A 23,935-nucleotide genomic window follows, 5' to 3' on the forward strand; every position below is an offset into this window, starting at 1 on the left:
GTGGATGAACAGGACCCACAGGTATGGATTCTGGTCGGCCATATTAGCAGAGGAGATTGAGCTGAGCTAAAGCCCCAGGGATAGGTGGGTCCTTGACCAGGTCTCTGGATTGCTAAGTGCCCACCTTTTTTTATGGGGGGCCAGGTAAGGAAATCATAGACTTTCCTAGGTCTGGACTGCCTGCTAAATTCTTGGGGGCTAGCTTCTCTGATCTTATTTTAACTGGCCTTTATTTCCCTACTGTCCCAAGGCACCTTGGTATATTAATAGAGTAGTGCCATTTCTAGTCTCAATGATAACCATTTATCTGTCTGTGCCATGTGGTACCAGATGTGGTACCAAATAGACGATGCCATTAGAATGTCCACCAAGCTGTAAAAGTCACCCTTGGTCTTCAAAATGCAACCTCAGGCTGCTTGTAAGATGGAGTCTCTTAGTTCAGGGCACAGTCTGAAAACTCATAGTTTTACACAATATAGAGTAAGGCACAGACTGATCTCAACAAACAAATTAAAAGACAAAACAAAACAAAGGTAGCTCTTTTAGATTGGAGATCACAGAGTATATATTTCCCAGGCTTTCTTGAGTGGCCTAGAAAGTTCACAGTAAGGCAGAAAACACTCCCAGACTCAAGTGGCTTTGTTTTACTGATGTTTTTGTTTCTCTCTTTGGGGTTGCCCCTGGGGAAATTTCCCTCCACTCTAAGCTGTGAGCAGGGCTGTCCTGGGGGCTGGAAACCCTCTCAGAAGAGTGTGATCAGCTATGGTATCATCCACAATGGTAAGGTCTGGTGTTTTGTTTTGTCCTGTTCTGTTCTGTTTTAATAACATCACATTGTAATCTTTTCCTTTGGAAGACCTGCGTGACTTTCAACAATGAACAGAACTGTCCCTAAGTTATTAGATGGAGTGACAGAGCCTCCAGGCCACGTTGTTAAAAGAAAATTATAGTAAACCAGAAGGCACAGATTGGCAGCAGACTGCCTGGGCTCAAAAGCTGCCACTGATGCCCAAGGCGGCGATCCTACAGGGTTGCTCTGATGACTGTGGCATGAGTTTATCCGTGAGAAGTACTTGGCACAGTGCCTGGTGTGACTGTGTGCTGGTTGTACGGTTTATGGGTCTGCTACATGGAACAGTTATGTCACCCTTCATCATTTGGATCTGTGCTTCTTGGCTTGCCTCTTAGATCATGTGGAAATATTTGATGTGGCTTCCCTCAGCCCCCGCCCGCACACTCATTTCATTTGGGGTAATCTGCCTTTCAGAAGTTGTTTTTGTTTTGTTTCTTAAGAGGATAGAATTCTTTTTTTTGCCTGGTTAAGGAAGGTTAAGCAGGCTGGAGGTGGGGGATCAAGTTGCAGAAGCTGCCTCTGCTTCCTCTGCATCTGCCTCCTCTGCCTCCTCTGCCTCTTCTGCCTCCTCTGCCTCTCCTCTGCTCTGCTCTGCCTCTGCCTCTGCCCTCTGCTTCTGCCTCCTCTGCATCTGTCCCCTCTGCCTCCTCTGCCTTCTCTTCCTCTCTGACTCTCTCTACCTCTCCTCTGCCTCTGGCCGCTGCCTCTGCCCCTGCTTCCTCTGCCTCTGCCTCTTCTGTCTCTGCCTTGTCTTCACTTGGGAAACTTCCCTGGTGTTTATGAGAGATGCTGGGTGGGGGCTCACAAGGACACCATCTGCAGCCCCACAGACTGGGAACAGGGCACACAACTCAGGGTGGCTGTGTACCAATTCTCCCACCCTGCAAGCAGTATTCGGTGGGAATGGCAGGCTGGCTCCATGTTGCCTGTCACACAGTGCTTGCCTGATGGCTCCAAGGGTCTTTATGGCCCCGGAGTGAAAGCTCTTTTTTTTGTTGGGAGCAGACTGAATGCCAAGTAATGAAAAGCAACTCCTTTCCCCCCATGTCTGATTGGCCACAAAGTCCTGGCCTATACACCCTCATGTCTCCATGGTTTCCTGCTGTATCCTTGTGACCACAGCTGCCTGCAGTCCCCACTCGCTCTCACCTGTGACTCTCTGTGACTGCTCTTCTTGCTTCCACATTAGGAGTCCCCTGACAACCAGCCAGTGGTCCCCTGACCCAGCCCCCACTCCCTTACCAGGCTCCTTTTCTGAATATGGTTGTCTCTGAAGCTCTCAATGAGACAATCATGGCCCTTTGCCACCGGCACTCAGATGGCTGGCTGTGTCCTGCTGTGGTTGACCTCTAGATACACTAGCCCTGCTTCTCTCCCTTCTTGACTGCTCACTGCTTGTCTGGGTTCCGATGTGCTCAGCCTTGTTGCTCTTTTGACAAGGAAGGTTTTTTTCCTCATCAAGTCTACCTGAAGAGTTTCCAATCCACCCTTTAGGACTCAGCTAGCTCAACTGTGGTTGAAAAACAATGGTCCGAGAGAGACAGTTCCTCTCTGGAGTTCTAGATCATTTTCTGTTTGCTTGTAACCATAATGCTGTCATTTGCGTGTCTCCCCCAACAGGCCAGAAGAGGGCGCTTCATCCTCATCGATTATCAACAGTGTCTGCCCCATAGCATAAAAATGGAATAGAATTTATTTAAAATGAATGACTCTTTTTTTTTTTTTTTATGGTTCTGCTTAAAAAATTAGTTTCAAAAGCTGGCTGTCAGAGGAGATGGGACCTCAAGAGAATGTCTGAGATCAGAAGGACTCTGTGTTTGCCAGGGCATCCAGTCTGCTACTGTGTATCAAAGAAGTGGAGACTACCACCATGCTACATGGTGTCTGACATGCAGCATACACCCCCACAATGAATACCCATCCATTATCTAAGAAATAGAGCAACACCCTCAAGGCTCTGGAACTTCACAGAAGGAATGTGAGGGTCCGAGGAAGGAGTGCAGTGAGGTAGAAGGCTGTCTTTACAACAGACATTGTGATGACACACTTGATCTCACAGCACTTGTGATTACTGGCATAACATCTGGACAAGACTGGACCTGTTGATATCCTGTACTGGGGACAAGGGAGAGATGACCCATGAGGCCCTGGTGGCCCTGAGGAACTATAGGCAGATGATGTTTTTCAGTCAGGTAGGGGCTCATCAGGCCCCACCACTTCCTGAATATCTGTAGACGGCTAATGGTGGCTGCAGGGGTTGTGACATCTTTTCAGTGATGTTGACACTGGCAAAGGAGCCCATGCTCCTGTAAATGACCCTTAACCCAGAGCCAGGCAAGCAAGTCTAGTGGCCATTGAATAAATTAGTATGAGCTAGGTGAGAGGGTGGGGGCATCAGTGGGGACTGGAGGGGGACAGCAGGGGGCAATGAGGCCTGAAGGTGACAAATGCATTTTATGTGTGTGTTAAAATGCCATGAGGAATATCATCAGCATATAATTAATATATGATGATAAAACTTAAAACAAAAGGAGGTCTTCTTAATAACAGGTTAACCTGTCAGACTTACCCATAAGTCGTCCAGTTTCAGAGTCCCTCTCCATTTTCCAGTCTGTGTATATCACTTCGCCTTCCTAGAGAGAGAACAGGGTCTGGATGAATGCAGTTCAGAGGCAAGAGACCTCGCGTTCCTGCTCTGGGACTGAGGGTTTAAAGACAAAGCAAAAAGTCAGTCTAGTGACCGGGATTTGGTGACCGGGAGGGAAGAAAGGCTCAAGTCTCAAAGTCGCTACTGTGTTTCACTTCAAGGTGACTTTGATTTCCAGTGAGTTTGCTTTATGTACACAGAGTGACACATGGGGACTGTGGAAGGCTGAGGCCGCTACCTGTGGAACTGCTGGCTTTGGGAGGAGAGCAGGTTTGGGTCATTCGGTGATTTGCCCTCAGCATTTAGCCAAGCCAGGACTTAATAAAAGACCTGGAACAGGACGGAGAGGGGAGATGCAGCCCAGCTTTACCTTTTAAAGCCTAGAAGAGTCAGTACAATATCAACTCAGACTTAGGTATTGCACAGTCTAGTGCTAACCTTCGACTGTTTTAAGGAGGGGAAAGCAGAAGGACATGAAGCAAAAGAAGAGAGAGTCACTTAAGTGGGGAAGAGACAGAAGCAGCGGGTGACACAGGGAGACAAGCAGCGGACTGGTGAGTCTCTTATGGACAAAAACATAAGAGACTCGCTGGAGGCTCGCTGTTAACCGATTCCAGGCCACCTGTTTCAGGTTACCTTGATCATGTATCCCTCCTGCCTCCCTCCTGCCTCCTCCTGCCCCCTCCTGCCCCCTCCTGCCTCCCTCCTGCCCCCTCCTGCCTCCCTCCTCCTGCCTCCCTCCTCCTGCCTCCTCCTGCCCCCTCCTCCTGCCCCCTCCTGCCCCCTCCTGCCCCCTCCTGCCTCCTGCTTTCTGCTTCCTGCCTCCACCTTAGGAGTGCTGATATTATAGATGTGTTTTATCAAGCCTGGTTTATATGGTGCTGGAGGTAGGACCCAGTCCTGTGCACGTTAGGCAAGCACTGGGCTGATGGGGTTACATCTCCAGCCTTTGTTAAGAAACTTTCAAATGTGAGTCTATGAGACACCTAAGTTAAACATCTTAAATGCAAATGAACATATTAAAACGTGAAAGTGAGTATTGTAAGCCTTCAAACAGCAGACATGTACAATAGAGGCCGTAAAACACAATGGGGGAGTGTAATTTAAAAAACCTGACAGTTCTCTTTTACCTCTGTTCCCACAAAGAACTTCGTGCAGAAATCCTCTATTGGCTTGAGGATGTTGGCTATCCCCAAGTCCAGGTTTTGGTAGGGGTTAATCTCTGCTGCCTTCAGCATCTTGATCTGACTTAACATCTTGTCTTTCAGAAGAACATGGATGGAGGATGTACCTGTTGTGTAAGAGAGAGAGAGAGAGAGAGAGAGAGAGAGAGAGAGAGAGAGAGAGAGAGATCTTTCAAAACACCCATTGTATTTTCTGTTGCTTTGCACACATACCTGTTCCACTCACTCCTTTCCCAATGTGGCAGTGACTAAGCTGGTTTAGCAGGGGCCAGCATCCTTTTCAGGCCACCACCAACTCTATCATTCTATATATTACACATTAAAGCTAAGGTCAAAATACCAGGAGCATTTCTCCCAAATGTTTGATATAATTTTATTTTAGAGCAAAGGTTTTCCTGATGTATAATTTGTAAATATTGTTAAGCTTTGGAAAGTGGAGAAAAACGCTGATCAAACAACAAACATATTTAACGCCATCGTCTTCAAAGATAAACACCGTTGAAGAACTGCTGTTTCTCTCCTTCGGGAAACTTCTGTGGCTACACATAAAACTGGATCGTGTCCTGGGACTGGAGAGGTGGCTCTGTGCCTGAGAACACCTGCACATATATACATGCTACTCTTCCATAGGGCCAACATACGTGTGGTGCACATGTATGCATGCAAGCAAAACACTCATATGCATAAAAAGGAATAAATATTTAAAAACAGAATCATATTCTATTTTGACCTGAGGTGCTGCTCTTTAGTTTTCTTAAGAGTCAGGTGAGGAGAAATCGAAGAACTGAGAAGGTAGGAGACACAAATACTAAGGAAGCTGTTGGCATCAAGAAAATCTTGGGGTGTTTGAAAGAAACCTGGGCACATATGTGCATGCACATGTGCACAGCGAGTGTGAAATCAGACAGCGACTGTGAACACCGTCTCTCCTTCAAGCACCTTAGCTCCGGGATCAAGCACAGGTCTTCGGGCTGGTGCTATAAGCACCGTACCTGCTGAACCGTCGTGGTGGCTCAAGGAGACAGTCTCATGCTATGGAGTCATGCTAAGGGGCCAGAGAAAAATATTTCCAACAATTGAATTGACTCTGATGTGAGTGGGATAGCCTTGGATATTTAATGACTTCAAAGCTCTTATTATGCACCACAGAGCTTCAGTGTTTGGTGTTAGTGATTCCTGCAACCAATTTTTATTGAACACTTACTATAAGCCAGGCACTAAATTGTGTGAATTCCTCTATTAACATATCTGCACAGTCTCCCTTGAGGTAGCTACCTCTGTTATCTATTTTTTTTATCTTCTCGCCTTTTACCCTGACAGGATAGAGATAAGGTAGGGCGTGAAGAGGCTTAGTCATTTACTTGGTCAAATAAGGAGCTGTGGATTTGTAAACACAGCCCATCAGCACCAGAATCCACTCTTAAGCACTATACTACTGCTTAAAAAGTGGCAGGCTCTGAAGCACACGCCAAAAGAATTCAAAAGCTATTAGACCAAAGCCTTCCCCATTAAAATACACGCAGTTTCCCCATAGAGAGGTTGAACTAGGATGTCTGTCTACAGCCTTCACCCCGATTAACTGATCACGGTACTGGAAGATGCTCTGGATGCTACAAGAGGAGGAATGTAAACACCAACCCAGCTGTAAACTGTCCAACCAGAGATGCTCTGCCTGCAGGATACGCTGGTGCTGCAGAAGCACAAATGTGGTGGCAGTAACCAATCACTATCTGGTCATATGGTTGACCAGATAAGCCAGTCATAAGGCTGGCTCCATGGGATGGAACCCATGGCTGACACTGCTTGGTTGGCTGTCCAAGAACCTGAGACTCCATAGGCCAGAGACCTAGGGAGAAAACAAACACCTCTGCTCTGCTAAAGGAACATAGCAACAACAAAATGACTCCGAATGACTTTCTGCTATATCTGTAGACCAGTGTCTTGCTCACTCATCATTAGAGAAGCTTCCTCCTGCAGAAGGTGGGGAAAAAAACCACAGAGACCCACACCAGACAATGTGCAGAGTGTGGGACCTTGGGATACCCAATCCTGAGTGGAATTCCTCACTAAACCCCAAGGCGGCAAGGTCTTCTAAACACAGCAGGGCTGATACACGCGTGGACTCGCAGAGACTGCGGTAGCACACACAGGCCCTCAAGAGGTCTAAGCCAGATGGGATCCCAGTGCAGAGAAGGGAAGTAGACACAAGCCCCGATCCCTAACCCAGAAGCCATTTCCAATAGTGACAACTGCTCACAAATGGAAAAAAAAAAAGTTTCCTCCAATGGAGTGTCATTGGATATTTTGGAGGGCTTTGTTTTCTGAATGCTTTGTCTAGGTGTTTTGTTTGTTTTGCTTTTTTTTTTTGTTTTTCCTCCCACCTTTTTTTTTTTTCCTCCTGTTCATTTGTTTCCTATTCTGGTTTGTTCCTTCTAGTTGCCTTTTGTTTTTAGTGAGAGTAGAAAGAAAAAGAGTGGATTTGGGTGGCTGTGGAGACAGGGGGTATCTTGGAGGATCTGGGGCAGGGGAACCCACGATCATATTATATGAAGAATATTTTTAATTAAAAAGTAATATACTCAGAAGTGTTTTTTTTTAAACTGCTAGAGGACTGGTGAGATGGCTCAGTGGTTAAGAGCATTGAATGCTCTTCCGGAGGTCATGAGTTCAAATCCCAGCAACCATGTGATGGCTCACAACCATCCATAATGAGATCTGAAGCCCTTTCATGGGGTATCTGAAGACAGCTGCAGTGTACTTACATATAATAAACAAACAAACAAACAAAAACAAAAACCTTTGGACCAGAGCAAGCAGGGTCAGAGTGAATGGGAGAAGGGAAGGGGAAAAATAAAAAATAAAAATACTGGTTGTTATTAAAAAAAAAATTACTGGATTATGCCCACAGACCATGAACTCTTTTGGGCTCTAAAATGATGGGCAAAAAGTCCTTGGTCACTAGATGGTGACAGAGTACCAGAAAAACTGGGCAGGTTCTACAGGAGCTTGTGGTTTGTGGTCCAAGGAATCCAGAGTTAGACCAACAGACAAACTATCCCAGGGAAGTTATGTGTGCATTCTACTGAACAGATCCAGAGACTGGCCAGAATAGGTGATTGGCTGGCAGTGTGTCCAAACCTCAGTCTGGTGGCTGTGCTGATGTTTCCAAGGTGAGCATGTGTGAGCCACCCAAGCTCTTTCCTAATGGACAATATACCTTATTTCTATTATTTCACAATAAAATTATTAAGCCGAATAAAACTCTACACACTCTAAAGAATTTAATGACATCCATGCTGTAAACTGCATAGAGTACTCACATCATCATGGCTACTTATATTTATCAAGTTTTTAAAAATGATAACATGTTGCTGGGGGGGTGGAAGCTCACATCTGCAACTCCACACTTCCAAGGCTGCGGCTGGAGGATTGCTGGAAACTGGAGGCAGCTTATAGCACATAGAGAATTCCAGGCCATCCTGGGCTACTCAGTAGGAAAATACACTAAGATATATGACACAAGATAATTGCTTGGCAAGTTGCATTAATCTCTCTCTCTCTCTCTCTCTCTCTCTCTCTCTCTCTCTCTCTCTCTCTCTCTGTCTCTCCCCAACCCTGGCCTTGCTTTTCCTAATTATAGAACAGTAATGAAAATTCCCAGCTTGCAAGTTATTGCAAGCATTGGCATCTGGTTCTATTCACCACCCTAGCCTCATGGTGAGACCTTCTTGAGAGTTTGTTAGATGAAGGAAAGCACATGCAATATTAGCACTATCCCTGACCCACAGAATGGAGGCATGTATTCTGTTAGCACATTCCCTGACCCACAGATGGACTCAATTAATTATAATGGGTAAACTGAATCCAAAGGGAGAAGAGAAGCCTCTGTAGTTCCTTTAAAATGTTTGTTTGGACACCAAAGGGAAACAAACAGGCTATGTTTTAAAATGCCCCTAAATTCAATCCAGATTTCTTTTTTTCTCCAGCACAGGGCCAAAGAATTCTGCTCTAACTGGGCATTACCTTCATTTAAAAAGTGTGTGTGTGTGTGTGTGTGTGTGTGTGTGTGTGTGTATGTGTGTGTACACACACACACACATATATACATTTATATTATGTATATATTGTATGATGTAATAAATATATAATGTGAAATATAGATACAGAGATATAGCTATAGATAGATTTAGATATAGTACCTTGAAGTTGAGACTCTAGACCTCCCCACACATATGTAACAGATGTGCAGCTTGGTCTTCATGTGGGTCCCAAACAACTAGAGTGAGCTATCCCAAAAGTTGTTGCCTGTATGTGGGGTATGTTCTACTAGCTGGGCTGCCTTGTCTCACCTTACTGGAAGAGAATTTGCCTAGGTTTGCAGAGATTTGAAGTGCCAGAGTGGAGGGACACCTAGAGGGCCCCCACCAGCTTAGAGGAGAAGGGGGGGCATGGGGGAAAGGATTGTGGAAGAGGTGACCAGGAGTGGGGCAGTCCGTGGGATGTTAAGTGAGGGAGTTAAAAAAAATTAAATTAAATAATAAAAAAACCACACAACTTTTTTCTTAGATGTCCTTTTGTTTAACCAAATTTTGGAAATTTTACAACAGAAATCTTTGGAGGCAAGACAAGTGTCTGAAAATACTTCAATTGCTACTTAGCTTTATACGTTTTTGTGCATTTTTAGTGTGCTCTGCTCTCCAGGTGGAGCACTCAGCAAACCTTTACTTTGAGGGTTTTGAGAGCTTGGGTGCACCCTTTAATCACGTTCCAAAGGAGCATGGATTGAGCCAAACTCAATTTAAAAATGACCTTTCTTTCTTTTCCATTCAGTTTAATTTATCATGGCACTGTATAACGACTAATTAGACATTTTAACTTATGGAAATTTGTTTCTTTGTGTTTCATAATGTATTTTGTTATGCCTGAGATAAGTTTCATTCAGTAAAATTATTCTTTGAACACTACACATTCCTTAGGTAGGCTTCATTCATTTAAAACTTCATTGTATCTATATGTTCTTTGAACATTCCACACATGTAGACAATGTATCCGCCTGTCTTTGTTAGGGTTACTGTTGCTGGGATAAAATGCCACAGCCAAAGGCAACTTGGGAGGAAAGGGTTTATTCCAGTCACACTTGTATATAAACAGTTCATCATCTAAAGCAGTTCGGGAAATAACTGAAACAGAGTAGCATCCTGGAAGCAGGAGATGATACAGAGGCCATGGAGGGGTGCTACTCACCGGCTTGCTTAGCCTGTTTTCTTATAGAACCCAGGACCACCACCCCAGGAGTGGCTCTACCCATGATGGACTGGACCCTCCCCAGTCAATCACTAATTTAAAAAAATGTCCTCCAGGCTTGCCAAAAGCTCTCTTAGGAAAGCATCTTCTCAATTGGGGTTTCCTCTTCTCTGATCACTCTAAGCTGTGTCGAACTGACGTGAAATTAACCAGCACACCACCCATCTCTCAACTTCTAGCAACTCCCAACCTTATGCTATGTCCTTTTTTCTTTATTATACACTGATTCCAGTTAGTGCTACCCACATGTACATAGAGGATGCTATAGGACCATCCGCTAGGGCATTGGCAACATATGAGAGGTCATAGACCTGAAGAAAACTATGTCTTCCTTAGGAGCCAATGACACGGGGTTTCAAAACATACAGAAATTGCCTTGGAAGCATACACCCATGGTCCTATCTAATTCAGAGGTGGACAGAGAAGTTCTACTCAACTCTAGGAGTTCAAGACCAACAAAAGCAGAAGACAGAACAGATACACAGACACACACGTTCAGTCATTGCAGAACTGAATCAGAATTCTGTTTTGCCCGCCATCTGTGCCCTGATGGTTTCAGTACAAGCTATCTCTCTCATAAAGAGATATAAACTTTCATTATAAACTTCCATCCTGGGGATTTTATTAGCTACACTCTTTTATAAACCAGATAGTTCTAGCAGGAAATTCACCTTAGACATAAATGGATAGCAACGCTTCAAGATGCCCTTGTAATAGACAAAGGCTCATTAGTTACCTTGTATTTTGCAAAGGAAGGGGTCTTCACCCAGGCTCAGCTTGGTTGGACAGTGGTCTAAACTTGTATCACCCTTAGACAGTTTTATCTTATGGAAGAAAAAATAAAAGAAAGACATACTCTTAGAAAACACTTGGATTTTTTTTTGTCTGTTTCCCTTCTGCTCCTACATCATTAGAAACTGACCCTGTACCACCTCACCCCCTCTTTATTCCAGTTGTTTTCCCCATGGAAAGCACCCAGTCCATATTTCTATAACTAAGCTACCAAGGGAAGCCCACCTGGGAACACATTTCCCAGCCCCAAAGTGCTATTTTCTTTCTTTATATGTTTTATATTGTATTTCAAAACTCACCTTCATGAGTTGTAGTGAAAGATAATGAACAAGGGACTACTACCCTTCTTCCCCAAGGTTTTTCAGTAGGACAAAGGTTCAGGAAGGGACCTTGCTTTTAACTGGATGGCTGCAGGTCCCATCAGGGATATACTTTACCCTGAATGACAATTGTGGCCCTGTGCCTGCATCATGTATTCCTGGCCAGTGTAATAAACGACCCTTAGATTTCTTCCCCAATGCCCATCCGCCCAGTTTTCTCCTTCTGGATGTTGCTATGCAACGATTCTTTGGTACATTTACTATTCATTTGTTTTGCTTAAAGTGTTCACAAGTCAGCAACTCTTCCCCCAGACAACTTCTTTTCTTTCTTTCTTTTTAAAAAGGTTTTTAGATTTATTTTATGTGTGTGAGTGTTTGGCTTGTATGTATGTCTGTGCACAGTGTGCATGCATGGTGCTCACAGAGGTCTGAAGAGGACATCAGATGCTCTGGGACTGAAGTAAGTGATGGTCGGAAGCCACCAGGCGAGTGCTGAGAATTGAACCCAGGTCCTCTGCAAGAGCAGCAGCTGCTCTTAAGACATGAACTATCTCTCCGGCTCCCGACCCCAGACAATTTCTAACATTCTCTTTCCTTCTCTTTCCTGGTTATTTCAGAAACATTCTCACACTTCCCCCCACCCCCCCGCCCCAAGCTCCTTCTCTGGGAGCAAACACCCAGTAATGGTGACATGATATTCATAAATTCAAAGAAAAGATAGATATTCAGTTTGGGATTAGAATTACACATTCTAAAGAAGAGGCCCACCCATGCCTTCCATGTGTGCCCATTCTTAACTGCAGCCATATTACTCTAATATGGCTGACTCTAGCTAAATTCAATGCTTCCCCAGTTCTGTTTGGTCAGCAATGCTATAGTATTACTTCTTATAGTATTACTATTATTAATAATAGTATAGTATTATTAAAAATGGGCACAGTTTTTTTTTCTCCTATGGAAGTAGTGGAAAATTAACCTTCCTGGGCTCACCCAAGGAACTACCAATTTTCAAGGAGTCAGTATGCAGCTAAAGAATTACCACACAGCCATTTGTAAGCTGTGTCTCACTTACACAGGAAGTACCAGTCCCAGGCAAGTTCACTGTGATTTATTTGGGTGTCTGCTTTGGTCTTGGCAAGCATCAGTCACCATCAGTCAAGAAGTTTGTTGGATGGATGGATGGATGGATGGATGGATGGATGGATGGATGGATGGATGGATGGATGGATGGATGGATGGATGGATGGATGGATGAATGAATTCATGGATCTTGTGGTTCTATGTTAACTCAAGCCATTCTTCCTTTGGAGGGTGGGTACATGAGTGTGATTTATGTAACGTGTGGTGCATAGGGTGAAGCCAAGTCAATGTTACTTACTCTAGACAGGGGTTTCCAGGAGAGATCTAGGTGCAAGAAAGTCGAGGGCACATCAAAGGGAATCTCAATGTTTTCTTCTTTCTTCTTCTCTGCCGGTTGTTGTTGGTTTGTGTTGTTGGCACCTGCGGCAGTGGCTGCAGCGGTGGCTGCAGCTGCTGCGGCTGCTGCGGCGGCTGCAGCTGCTGCGGCGGCTGCAGCTGTGACTGCAGGTTTTTGGGGTCGGATATCCCAAAAACAAATTGTGCTAAAAGAAAGCTCATGTTACTATTATTTTTTTTAAAATTAAGACCAAGTAAGAGGCACAGTGTCCCGATACCATAGGAGACAATGGCCACATCTTAATGTTTCTGAAACTGAGCTTTTATTAAACCAGGCCTTTCTGCATTTCGCTTTCTCCAAGATTTGATTTGTAACTATCTGCATTTTTGTGTGGCTGTGTGTGACTTTGTGTATGTGCCTGTAATATCTGTAGAGGCTAGAAGAAAGCCTCAGATCTTCAAGAGCTAGAATTACCAGATGGGGAGCTGTCTCGTTTGGGTGCCGGGAACTGAACCTGGGACCTCCGTAAGAGCAGCCAGTACACAAACTCATCCCCCCAGCACGGTGTTTCATATTTTACAGAATCACACCATGCTTATTAGTGTTTGATGGTTTACTTTGTCTTGATGGTAATACATGGGGATGCAGTTTGCAACTGATGACTTTAAAAGGAAATGTAAATGCTTTATTAAGATGACTCATATATAATAAGTTCGTCTATTTAAAATGTCTAGTTTTAGTGGTGGTTGTTATGGTAACCAGCCTCTTCTCCTGGACTTCCCAGCTTCTACTCCCCGAGCACAAAGTGTCATTGTTTCTATTGGGGTCAAAAAAATTTTGGTTTTTGTTTTTCATTTGTTTATTTTTGAGTCAGGGTCTCACTACATAGCTCTACCTGTCTTGGAACTCAGTACGTAGACCAGGCTAGCCTTAAATTCACATAGATCATCCTGCCTTTGCTTCCCACGTGCAAAAGTTTTAAAGATTAAAGGTGTGCACCACTGCATCCAATTTCTAAGATTTTTTTTTTTTTTTTTTTTGAATAGGACCTTTCCATAAGGCTCAGGTTGAACTACATCCATGACTCTCAGGCTTCAGTCTTTTGAATGCTTGGATTATGAGCTACAAAGCTGCTTTTAGTGGTAACATTTTCATGTTGTGGAGTCCAGATAAGCATTACTTGTTACTATCACATGCCCTACATTGCTATGAGTTAATTCTATAGTCAGGCAGCTATGATTTCATCTAAATGAGCAGCCTTCAACATGGCTGTTGTATTTTAACAATCTTCTATGTAGATGTGCACCAGAAAAGTAGACATTCTCCTACTTTTAAGAGGCCTTCCTGCTATGTGTGACAACCCTCGTGTCTGTGAGATTAAACAGAATGGAAACAGCACACACCATAAGGTTAGGAGTGTGAGGAAGCTGAGTAACTGCAGCTAAAGCTGTGTGCGCAGATGCCACGCCCAGTTAACTCTTTGTTTCCCAAAAATATTTTATTTACTACAATTGTCAACATTATTACTGTGTCCATGATGTGTCTGAGCATAGTCGCTGGCATGTTCTGGTGCATGTGTGGCATGGTCCCTGGCATGGTGTCATGCATGTGTCAAAGGACAACTTTTGAGAGTCAGCTCTCTCTCCTTCTACCCCAGGTTCTGGGAGTTGAACTTGGGCTGTCAGGCTTTGCTGCCAAGGGTTTTTAATCAACCAAAACTTTTCTAGCTTCCATTTTCTTATCATTTCCAAATTTACCCCCCTAAAAAGCTTGTTTTTTTTTCTTTTGAGACAGGGTCTCACTATGTAACCCTGCTTGGCCTGGAACTTACTTTATAGACCATGCGGCCTCATCCTCATAGGGCGTGGCCTGCTGGAGCCTTCTGAGTGCTGAGATTAGGGTGTAACCTGCTCCAGGTCAAACCCTGGCTTTGTTTTAAATGCTAGCAACACCCCAACCAGTGATAATCTGTGCAGCCCTTTGGTTATGTTAGCTTAATTGCTACAATAATTTTTGGAAAGTGAAGGGAGACGTTGGTTTTAGGAACATGGAAGCCAAAAGAACACAGCCTGGGATGGGTCTGGGGCAGTGTTTGAAGTGAGACGTACCAATCTGCTGAGCATGTGACGAGCTGACAATTTATTCCACTTCGGTTCTCAAAGACGGCTCCCATCCTGTTAATCTGTTTGAAATTGTTTAAGGAAAGAAAATCCTGTAAACTTACAATAGTAGGTCTCCTCTAAGGCTGCCTCTGACCTCCCTAGTCATGAGCATCCCACCAGAAATACATATATAAGATTCTCAAAGCATAGACACTATTATTAGAGAAAGGTAAATTCTAAGTAGCCAGAATTAATTTTTTTACAGCTATTTTTTTTTTATTTTTTTCTCATAATGAGTTTTGTTAAATTAAAGTTAACACTATCATAGAAGTTTGGAATCTGGGTTTTAAGATCCAACATAGCTCTCCTTGGATTTCTTATCCATTCTTTCCCACAGCGTTTTAGAGAGTTTTAATTAGGATGCATATAAATGCTGATTCTCAGATTTTTCTGTTTACATGACCTGAATTTTATCTGCATATTCACAGATTATTTTTAATTGTTTTACAAAAATGCAGATGAGTTATATCAGCTCATTATTCATTAGTTTCAGAAATGGAGGCTCTTTCATCTTTCACGATCAGCTGGTTGGGTGCTGGATGCTGACTTCCATTGAATCTGACAATTTGAGAATCTCTCCCTCTCTGGAGGACACCCCTAGGATCCAGAGACTCCAGGGCTTTACATTTTAAAGATTTAGAACTGTGTCCTGGTTATCTCTGTCAAAGGAAAAGAAAGCCTCGGTTGAGGAATCACCTACATCCAACTGGCGTGTGGGCATGTCTGTGGGAAATTACCTTATTACTTGGTGCCTGAAGCCCAACCTGTTGTGGGAGAACCATCCCTAGGTAGGTGATTCTAAGCTGTGTAAGAAAACTAGGTTAACCATGAGCCTGAGAAGGGTCTAATGATGGAGCCAGCAAGTAGTGTTCCTCTGTGGTTTCTGCTTCAAGTTCCTGCCTCAACTTCCCTCAAGGATCGACTTGGAAGTGTAGCCCAAATAAGCCCTTGTCTCTTCCAAGACGCTTCTGGTCAAAGCATTTTATCACAGCAATAGAAACGAAGCTAGAGTGAGCTCCTAAAGCCATAATATTATTTCAGAAGCTTAAAAACACATTTTCTAAACTAAACAGGGACCAAGGGTAGCTCAGTTGGTATAGTGCCTGCCAAGTATGCCCTCAACCCTGGATTTTCTCTCCAGCGGCGCCACATACACTGGATAAGGTACACACATCTGTAAGCCCAACATTTGGGAGGTGGAGACAGGAGAATCAGAAATTCAAGGCCATCCTTGGCTACTTAATAAGTTCAAAGCCATTCTATGATACACGAGACACTGTCTCAACAAAACAAAACAAAACAAAACAAAACAAAACAAAACAAAACAACAACAAAAAAACATCCTCCAAAAACCCAAACAAGTGTAACTGAATCCAGGCTGGTGAGATGGTGAGTGATTAAGAGCACTGTGTGTTCTTCTAGAGAACTCAGGTTTGATTCTCAGCACCTACACAACCATCAAAACTTACCTCAAATGAGTCTGGCAGCCAGTGTATATCTGTGATTACTTTTCTGTGGCCATTTTCAATCGAAGACACTGCACAGTGTCTGATGTACATTGTTTCTTTATTACTGTCTGGCTCAAGAAGAAACATCGGCTGGATAAAGGTGAAAAGAAAGTTACATTTCAGACAGCTGACAGGCCAACTTTACTGGCCATTCCAGTTAAAATGTAACAACTCAAGAGTTGTATCAGTTAAGGTAAAACACAAAGTAGTATTTTGGTATACCGTATATTTAGTAACAGACTTACCAACTTTCCCTTTCAAAGTAGTTTAATAGCTACATTTCACAAGGATTATGAACCCAAGCTATTCATGAAAGGGTGTTTCCATGGATACAGGGATGCATACATCCTACCATTCCGGGAGGAGAGACCTATGGATAGCAAGGCTGGAGAGCTGGGGCTGGAAGGGATCTGTGGTATGGAGAGTAAACACTCACCTGGACACTGGCTGCTCTTCCCAGTACTCTTACTAGAATTCATAGCCTCGCAGAATCTTATTTTTTTTTTACTTAAAGTTTTCTTTAGTATTTTGTGCATGTGCGTGTGTGTGTGTGTGTGTGTGTGTGTGTGTGTTTGAGTGTGGAGGTCAAAGGCTAATTTGTGGGAGTAGATCTCTCAGGGATTGAACTCAGGTCGTTGGGCATAGTGACAGGTATGTTTACCTACTGAACCATCCTGCCAGCCAATTGGTAGCATATTTTCATCAAAAAGGACTCTCATTCTTTCATCTTTCTTTTTTTCTTTTCTTTTTTCTTTTTTTTAAAGATTTGTTTATTATATATACAGTGTTCTGCCTACATGTATGCCTGAAGGCCAGAAGAGGGCGCCAGATCTCATTACAGATGGTTGTGAGCCATGGGTGGTTTCTGGGAATGGAACTCAGGACCTCTGGAAGATCAGCCTCTTAATCTCTAAGCCATCTCTCCAGCCCATCATTCTTTCATCTTAGACACGGGAACTGCCTGTTGGAGAGGCCAGATAAGCATGTCCAATGCCCATGAGGCAGTGTCTTGGTACCCTGACTTTCCATCCTTCCATCCTGGGGTCCTTCAGCAAAATCACTTTAGATACAGTATTTGCTTTCTTCATTTTCCTTAGTAATAAATACGGCAACAAAAAATTGCAGACTCTTGTGCTGACCAATGAACTTGTTGTGTTTTTAGTGAGTGATTCCATAAAAGGTTACTCAGGACGCACCTACAGACAGATTCGAAAGATGGCGAAATGAAAATGATCCCTGTGCTTCTTATACCGAGACTTTAAAAACGTAGCAGATCTTTTATACATGTTTTTGAGAAACTCTTGGGTGGGAAAAGCATACAGGTGAGTGAGAATCTATAGAGAGTCAACCTTGAGAGTGGCTTTTTTACTTCTGCTTCCTCCCGTCTTGATGTTCTCTATGCGGTCTGCATGTGCCGTGATATCCCACATGACGATCTAAAAGGGAGAGAAGTGTCAGCATAGCACTTTCAGGACACAGAGAATTGGGTCTGAATGACTGCTTTTTAGGAAGTCAGTGGTGTACCACTTGAGAAAGATCAATTTCGTAACCAGCCCTAGCTTGTAGCCGAACATCAATTGCCTTGGGGCGTAATCTGACCCAGGTTATAGCCAAAGTAACTCAGCATCCTTTAGATTGGATATTGAGGAGAATGTTTTCATCTCTCTATCCTATCTGCAACTCTTTGTTTTATGTTCGTGTTAATAAATGCTATTACTGAGCAAATAAATGTGAGATAAACATCGTGCACTTCCCCATGCTTTGGGGAGATTTTGTCATTTGTTCTACTCTGAATATAGGTACAGCTTGCTTCAGATCAGGGGAGGAACAGACTTTACCCAAATTCTCAAGAGTGAAGTACAAACATTAATCATGGGGGAAGGAAGGCGGACAAATTATCTTAGTTGCCTCTAACGGCTAAGCCAGAATTTATATGTTGCCCATGGGCATTCTTTTAAAAACAAGAGCAAAGCAGAATATATAACAGGACGCCAGAGCAGTTGTCAGTGGCTAAACAGCATATCCGAACAAAAGGAAAACGTTAACGAGTCCAATGTGGGAGAGTCGTGGGTGACTTTATTTTATCATGTCCTTTTCCAAAATAAAACATCCACACCATTCTTGCCACAAACGCAAAGGCACTTTGGGTGTTCTTGGCTTAGGAAATGGCTCTGGGCCATTACTATGATCTCAATAGCTGTTGAACAAAAACCCTGGAGACATTTGTTTTCCTAAATATCCTGTTGTTCTGGAGAAATGAACCTGGGATGCTGCTCCTGTCTGATTCTTAGCTAAGAACGATTTTTTTTTAAATTTTTATTTATTTATTTATTTATTTATTTATTTATTTATTTATTTATTTTGCCATACATGGAAAAACCAAATACCTTTATTTTATCTGATTAACTGGGACAAGCTCTCATATAGTCCAGGCTGATCTTGAATTACCTGCCAAGAATGACCTTAAAACTCTGAATTCTTGTGCCTCTACCTCCCAAGTGTAGGGAGTGGAGGTGTGTGCCACCTCCTTCTTCTGTTTAGGAAGTGCTGGAGATTAAACTGTGCACATGCTAAGACCCCTCTGTAGCTTCATCCTGCACCTTAAGTGATTTTTCCAATAGTCAAACGCACTGGATTGAAGTGAGCTGCAGCTTAGATCACAGAATGGCTTTAGAAGTCTCTATTTTGCTTCCCTAATATAACATTGGAGGGCAAAATCTCGATGTGGTAGAAGTTAGATATCTTAGAAGAAAAACAAAGCAGAAGTAGTGCCAAGTACATCCAACTTCAATGATATATGTGTATTTTCCAGTGAACTTCTATTTGAATTCTGTATTATAACTCACAAATAGCTTCAGGGAAATTCCAACAATGGTCTCTTATGAGAGGTAATGATGTTTGCAGCTTGCTACATTGGTTAATGTTTACTGTCAGTTTGATGTAACTAGAGTCACCTGGGAAGAGGGAACCTAGGAATTGCTTAGGTCAGAGTGGCCCATGGGTGTGTCTATGGGGCATTATTTTATTGTTAATTGATATAAAATGGCTCCAGACCACTGTGGGAGGTCCCAACCTAGGCAGGTGGCTCTGGGCTGTATAAAGGAAAGAAACAGAGTAGACTTAGTCTGTTTATTCTGATTGAATTCTCCTGTAAACATCTCCAGTTCCAACCCCATGTCTGACATATTTTTCTACCCAAGCTCTGGCATAGTGATTAACACATGGCCAACATGTCTTCCCTGTGCCACAGGTCTAGAGCTATGGACATCAAAATGTCTTAGAGCATTAATAAACATTTAAAGACAATTCCTGAGTACCTGTCCATTGATGCAGCCTCCAGCGATGATATTGGGGTCACTTGGACAGAACTCAAAGCAGAAGATGTCATCAGGGCTCTCCAGCATCAACTAAAGTCAACCCCACAAATTAAAAAAGAGGCATTAAATAATATTGAGATGAGCAGAAGTTTAATTTTGTAGCTGTCTATACGCAACACACATCTGAGGTAGCCCCCAGAATCAGACCTCTGGTTGGAAGGTCCTTTTGTTGGACTTTATCACGGACATTGGTCCCACCTATGAGACTCATGGTCTCTCTCAGGGATCTAGGTCCTTCCATCACTCACCCAAGGATTATATAATTATTGGGGACATGCTATCATATGTCAAACAAAAGAATATGAAGTTGGTGTTTCTGAGGAATGAAGAAGATAAACTCTGAGAGAGGAGGACATACTTGTCTTCTTTACATATCTACTCAGGCATATAGTAAGTGTTATGTGTGAATGTATGTGTGAGTGCTGTGTGTGACTTTGTAAGTGTGTGTGTGTGTATTTATAAGTATGTGTATGCATGTGTTATAAATATGTGTGTTTTGTCCATGTGTGTGCATGTGTGTATGTATTTATAAGTATGTGTATGTGTGTGCATGTGTGTATGTATGTATGTGTGCTTGTAAGTATATATGTGTCCATGTGTATGTATGTTCATAAGTATGTGTATGTGTGTAAGTGGTATGTGTGTACATGTGTGGAAGTGTATGTGTACATGTGTGTGTGTTTTAAGTACGTATGTATGTTCATGTGTATATGTGTGTCCATGTGTGTGTATGCTTGTAACTATGTGTATATGTGTAAGTGGTGTGTATGCATGTGTATGTGTGTATTTGTAAGTATGTGTGTGTGTGTGTGTAGGTCAGAGTGTGTGATGTCAAGTGTCTTTTTTGATCATCTTCCAGCTTACCTTTTGAGACAGGGTCTCTCACTTCAGCTACTTTTGCTATCTTTAGTTACCCAGCTTGCCTGGGTCCCCTGCCTCTGCCCCCAGAGCACCAGGATTCACTTCTCCACCCTCACACACCTGCTTTACCCACAGGGCCGTCTCCGTAGCTCATGCTTGTCTTTTTAAAGCTTGTCTTTAAAATAGAGGTAAAGAAAGTTTTCTTCAGCATCCTAACAGATTAGGCATTTGGCTGCACTTCCATGGCAGAGTGGAGAGTAGCCCTCCAGGGCAGCAGCAGCAGGACATTGCCTTCTCTGGAGAGAGGCCTGCACTAGTTTGTGGTAAAACAAACAAACAAACAAACAAACAAAACAAAACAAAACAAAACAAAACAAAACAAAAAAACCCATAGGGCTAGAGAACTTCTGTTCGGATCTCTGTGTCTACAGTAAAGCATGTTCCACCCACTAGGACAAAATGGTCCTAAACCAGATGTAGTGAGGAAGGCAGGTAGATCTCCTTAGGGGAAAGTTGTAGTTCTGCAATAATTAAGAACCTCAGAGGAATGGGGTGTTATTATATTTAAGAACAATACAATAATGTAAAAATAATAGCATCTCAAAGTAAGAACTCTTTCTGAGCAGAAAATGGAAACAAGAAGTGAATCCAGCCCTGTCTCATGTTATGTGGCTTGAAGTGGGGTTTGGTCTGAGTGTGTGTGTGTGTGTGTATGTGTGTGTGTGTGTGTGTGTGTGTGTGTGTGTGTGTGTGTGTGTGTGTATACGTGTGCATGCTTGTTGGGCCTAACACAAGGTCTAATCTCCATTTCACCTCCACCCTTCAGTCATGTACACAGGTGGAGGGCGTGAACAGGCCCTAGAGAGATTTACATACCTGAAGGCCAGAGGTGGAGCCGATTAAACATTCCTCCCCAGCCCCTCCCCCCTTCTCCCCTCCCCTTTTAACTCAGGTCGATCCTGGGTTTGAGGGGTATGCATCCAGATCCGTCCACAATTCGCCATGTGAATAAACCAGTTTTAGAAACCCAAGGGCTTCCTCGTGTGTTGGGGCTGCGCCGCTATGAGGAACCGTAAGGAGCCAGGGAGAGGCTTTTAGTTAATGAACAGCCAGGCCCAACTTCCAGCTGGAGAAACCCAGAGCCTTCCCAGCCGACTACCCACAGCATGGCAGGAAGAACCGCGGGATCCCCAAGCCTTTTTTTTCCCCACACATGCTCATGTGAGGGTGTTTTAGTTAAACTATTTAAACTTTGGAGAGTCAAATGCCCAGTTCCAACTCAGTTCAGATCCCCTTGATGGTGGACTTCCATACAACGAGAGCTGAAGAAAGGAGCCTTTACTTTTGGGATCATGGTTCCCATACTCTCCTACACAATCATTTTACTCTCTAGCACCCCCTACTGGCAATCATTAGAATTGAATAAATTCTTGTGAAACTAAAAATCTATGTGCATTTGAATATTGCAATATTTAAATACAGTCTATTAAAGAAGTGTGTGTGCACACTCTCTTATGCGTGCACGCGCATGTGTGCACATATGCATGTGTGTACACATGTGCATATATGTGTAGTTGCGTGTGTATATGTGTAGGCTACAGGTCTGGTTTCTTCATTTACTTTTCCACCTTATTTTTGATTCATTGAACCTGAAGGTCACTAATGGGTCCGAACTGACTGACCAGTGAGACCCAGAGATCCTCCTGCCTCCTGTCACAAGCACCGTGGTTACAGATGGGACAGCCAGTCCCGCTCTTTACATGGCTTGTGAGGATCTGATGTCACCTCCTCGCGCTTTCATGGCGGGCACTTTATGGACCGAGGTATCACCCCGCCACAACAGCTTTAGTTGTAAAAATGAAGCCCAATATACATTCCATAAAGTAAGCATAAAGTTTCACTTTGCTCAGATTAAATGATGGCAGTCTATGACAAGAGAAATCCTATTTTCTGAGAGTTTACGGCGTTAGGAGACCATACAGTAATTTGGAGCTAACACTTTTCTAGAGATGTGATAATGGGATATTTGAAAAAGTTAGGTGTCTGGTGTAACTCCCGTCAATTACCTGAGGGTGGATGGGGTCAGAGAAACTCCAGAAGAGAAGCAGTGAGGGCTGTAGCAGCAGCCTGCCGGAATTTTGGACTCTTTCTTCATAGGAGAGGCGCACGGCCACAGACACGACTATGAGCCCTGGGTGAAACACAGGTACAAAGCAGTCAGCAGCTGCTGTCCACAGGGAGGCCTCCAGCTGGTTGGTGCTTGTCATTGTAGCAGACTTAGTGTGTGAGGAGTACATCCTTAGCCCTGAAAAATGTCGCTGGTTCCCACTGAGATGTGTAGTTAGCACACACAGTGTGCTTGGAAGGTTTGGTAATAAAAGATCAGGATTTTATTTTATTTTTAATTGTGTGTATATGTGTGTTACTCTCTGTAGGTATGTGCAGTATGAGTGCAGGTACCACAGGGAGTGGTAGGAGATGGCAGATCCACCAGAGATGGAGTTACAGGTAGTTGTGAGCCACCTGATGTGGATGCTGGGTGTGAACTCTGGTCTAAGTATGTGCTCTTAACCTCTGAGCCATCTTTCCAGCCTGCAAGAAGTATTTTTAATAAGAAAAAGGCCAGTGAGGAGGGTTGGGAGGGAGAAAGAAGACGGACTTCTCTTTTCCTGGCTGTGTCTGGACACATCACTTTCCCCTTGGCTGTTGAGCTCTTTACAGGTGTCTCTCCAGAGTTTAGGGGCAGTGAACTCAGCACAGGCATCCCGCAAGCCACAGGCAAAGGCAGGTTCTTTGTTCGCTGCTCTGGTAGCAGGGTGACCTAGGCTGGAGCCCCCCAGAGTGTGGAAAGTGCTTGCTTGGTGAGGGCGGCTGGCACTTAGCAAGTCTTATATGTTTAGCTAAAATCAATCTCATTTTAAGTTTTAGATATCAAAGCAAGACTTTTTTCGAAGTCAGCATGAAAGGGAGCCCCCAGCGTCTCTTCCTCACCATAGATGGTTGGGTGCCAGGAGACACAGGTGATCATTTTCTCCATGGTGCTGTGGAGGTCCGTGAAGGACTGAAACTCCTTCAGATGGGTGTCTGTCTTGTCCCCAAATGTGCTCTCCTCCTCTGCAAGGTTCTTCCAGTCATCGATAAAAGTGTTCAGGATCTCGTTCTGCTGCAGGGCGATTTCGACGCTGTTTTATTTTTTTTTTTAAAAAAGAAGCATCCCACATGCTGGGTGTTAGTATCCAATGACACTGCAACTGATACTGAAACTGTTATCACAGGGTTGATTCGTGTACGTGAGGACCATTACTGCTTATAACCCCAAAGCTGGCGCTGTGTGAATCCCTTAGAAGTTTCTCTGGTGATCTTCTTTGGGAAATGGTGCCACACTCGGTTTATTTTAGCTAAAATTCCGGGACAAGAGAAACTCACTTCTTTAAAAGTGCTTGTTCCTAGCCTAAAGTCCCATTTACACAAACTTAAAAACACAAATAATTTTAAAGTTGGAAAAAACCT

At 43.5% G+C, this 23,935-nt stretch overlaps 1 protein-coding gene across 3 annotated transcripts in view; it reads right to left on the reverse strand.

The window, feature by feature from the left end:
- Positions 1 to 23,935, reverse strand: part of Dnai3 (dynein axonemal intermediate chain 3) — a 53,407-nt gene that overhangs the window by 11,344 nt on the left and 18,128 nt on the right. For all 3 annotated transcript variants that reach the window (XM_034500956.2, XM_076933333.1, XM_076933334.1), the window contains 10 exons: positions 23,417 to 23,607; positions 22,492 to 22,616; positions 19,505 to 19,594; positions 17,537 to 17,623; positions 16,149 to 16,277; positions 14,626 to 14,699; positions 12,479 to 12,722; positions 10,725 to 10,812; positions 4,631 to 4,791; positions 3,423 to 3,486 (listed from right to left, as the gene is read on the reverse strand). In XM_034500956.2, coding sequence (XP_034356847.1) covers positions 3,423 to 3,486; positions 4,631 to 4,791; positions 10,725 to 10,812; positions 12,479 to 12,722; positions 14,626 to 14,699; positions 16,149 to 16,277; positions 17,537 to 17,623; positions 19,505 to 19,594; positions 22,492 to 22,616; positions 23,417 to 23,607 — 1,253 coding nt within the window. The remainder of the gene's footprint in view (positions 1 to 3,422; positions 3,487 to 4,630; positions 4,792 to 10,724; positions 10,813 to 12,478; positions 12,723 to 14,625; positions 14,700 to 16,148; positions 16,278 to 17,536; positions 17,624 to 19,504; positions 19,595 to 22,491; positions 22,617 to 23,416; positions 23,608 to 23,935) is intronic.

The sequence above is a fragment of the Arvicanthis niloticus genome, chromosome 4, assembly GCF_011762505.2.
Source record: "Arvicanthis niloticus isolate mArvNil1 chromosome 4, mArvNil1.pat.X, whole genome shotgun sequence".
NCBI lineage: Eukaryota > Metazoa > Chordata > Mammalia > Rodentia > Muridae > Arvicanthis > Arvicanthis niloticus.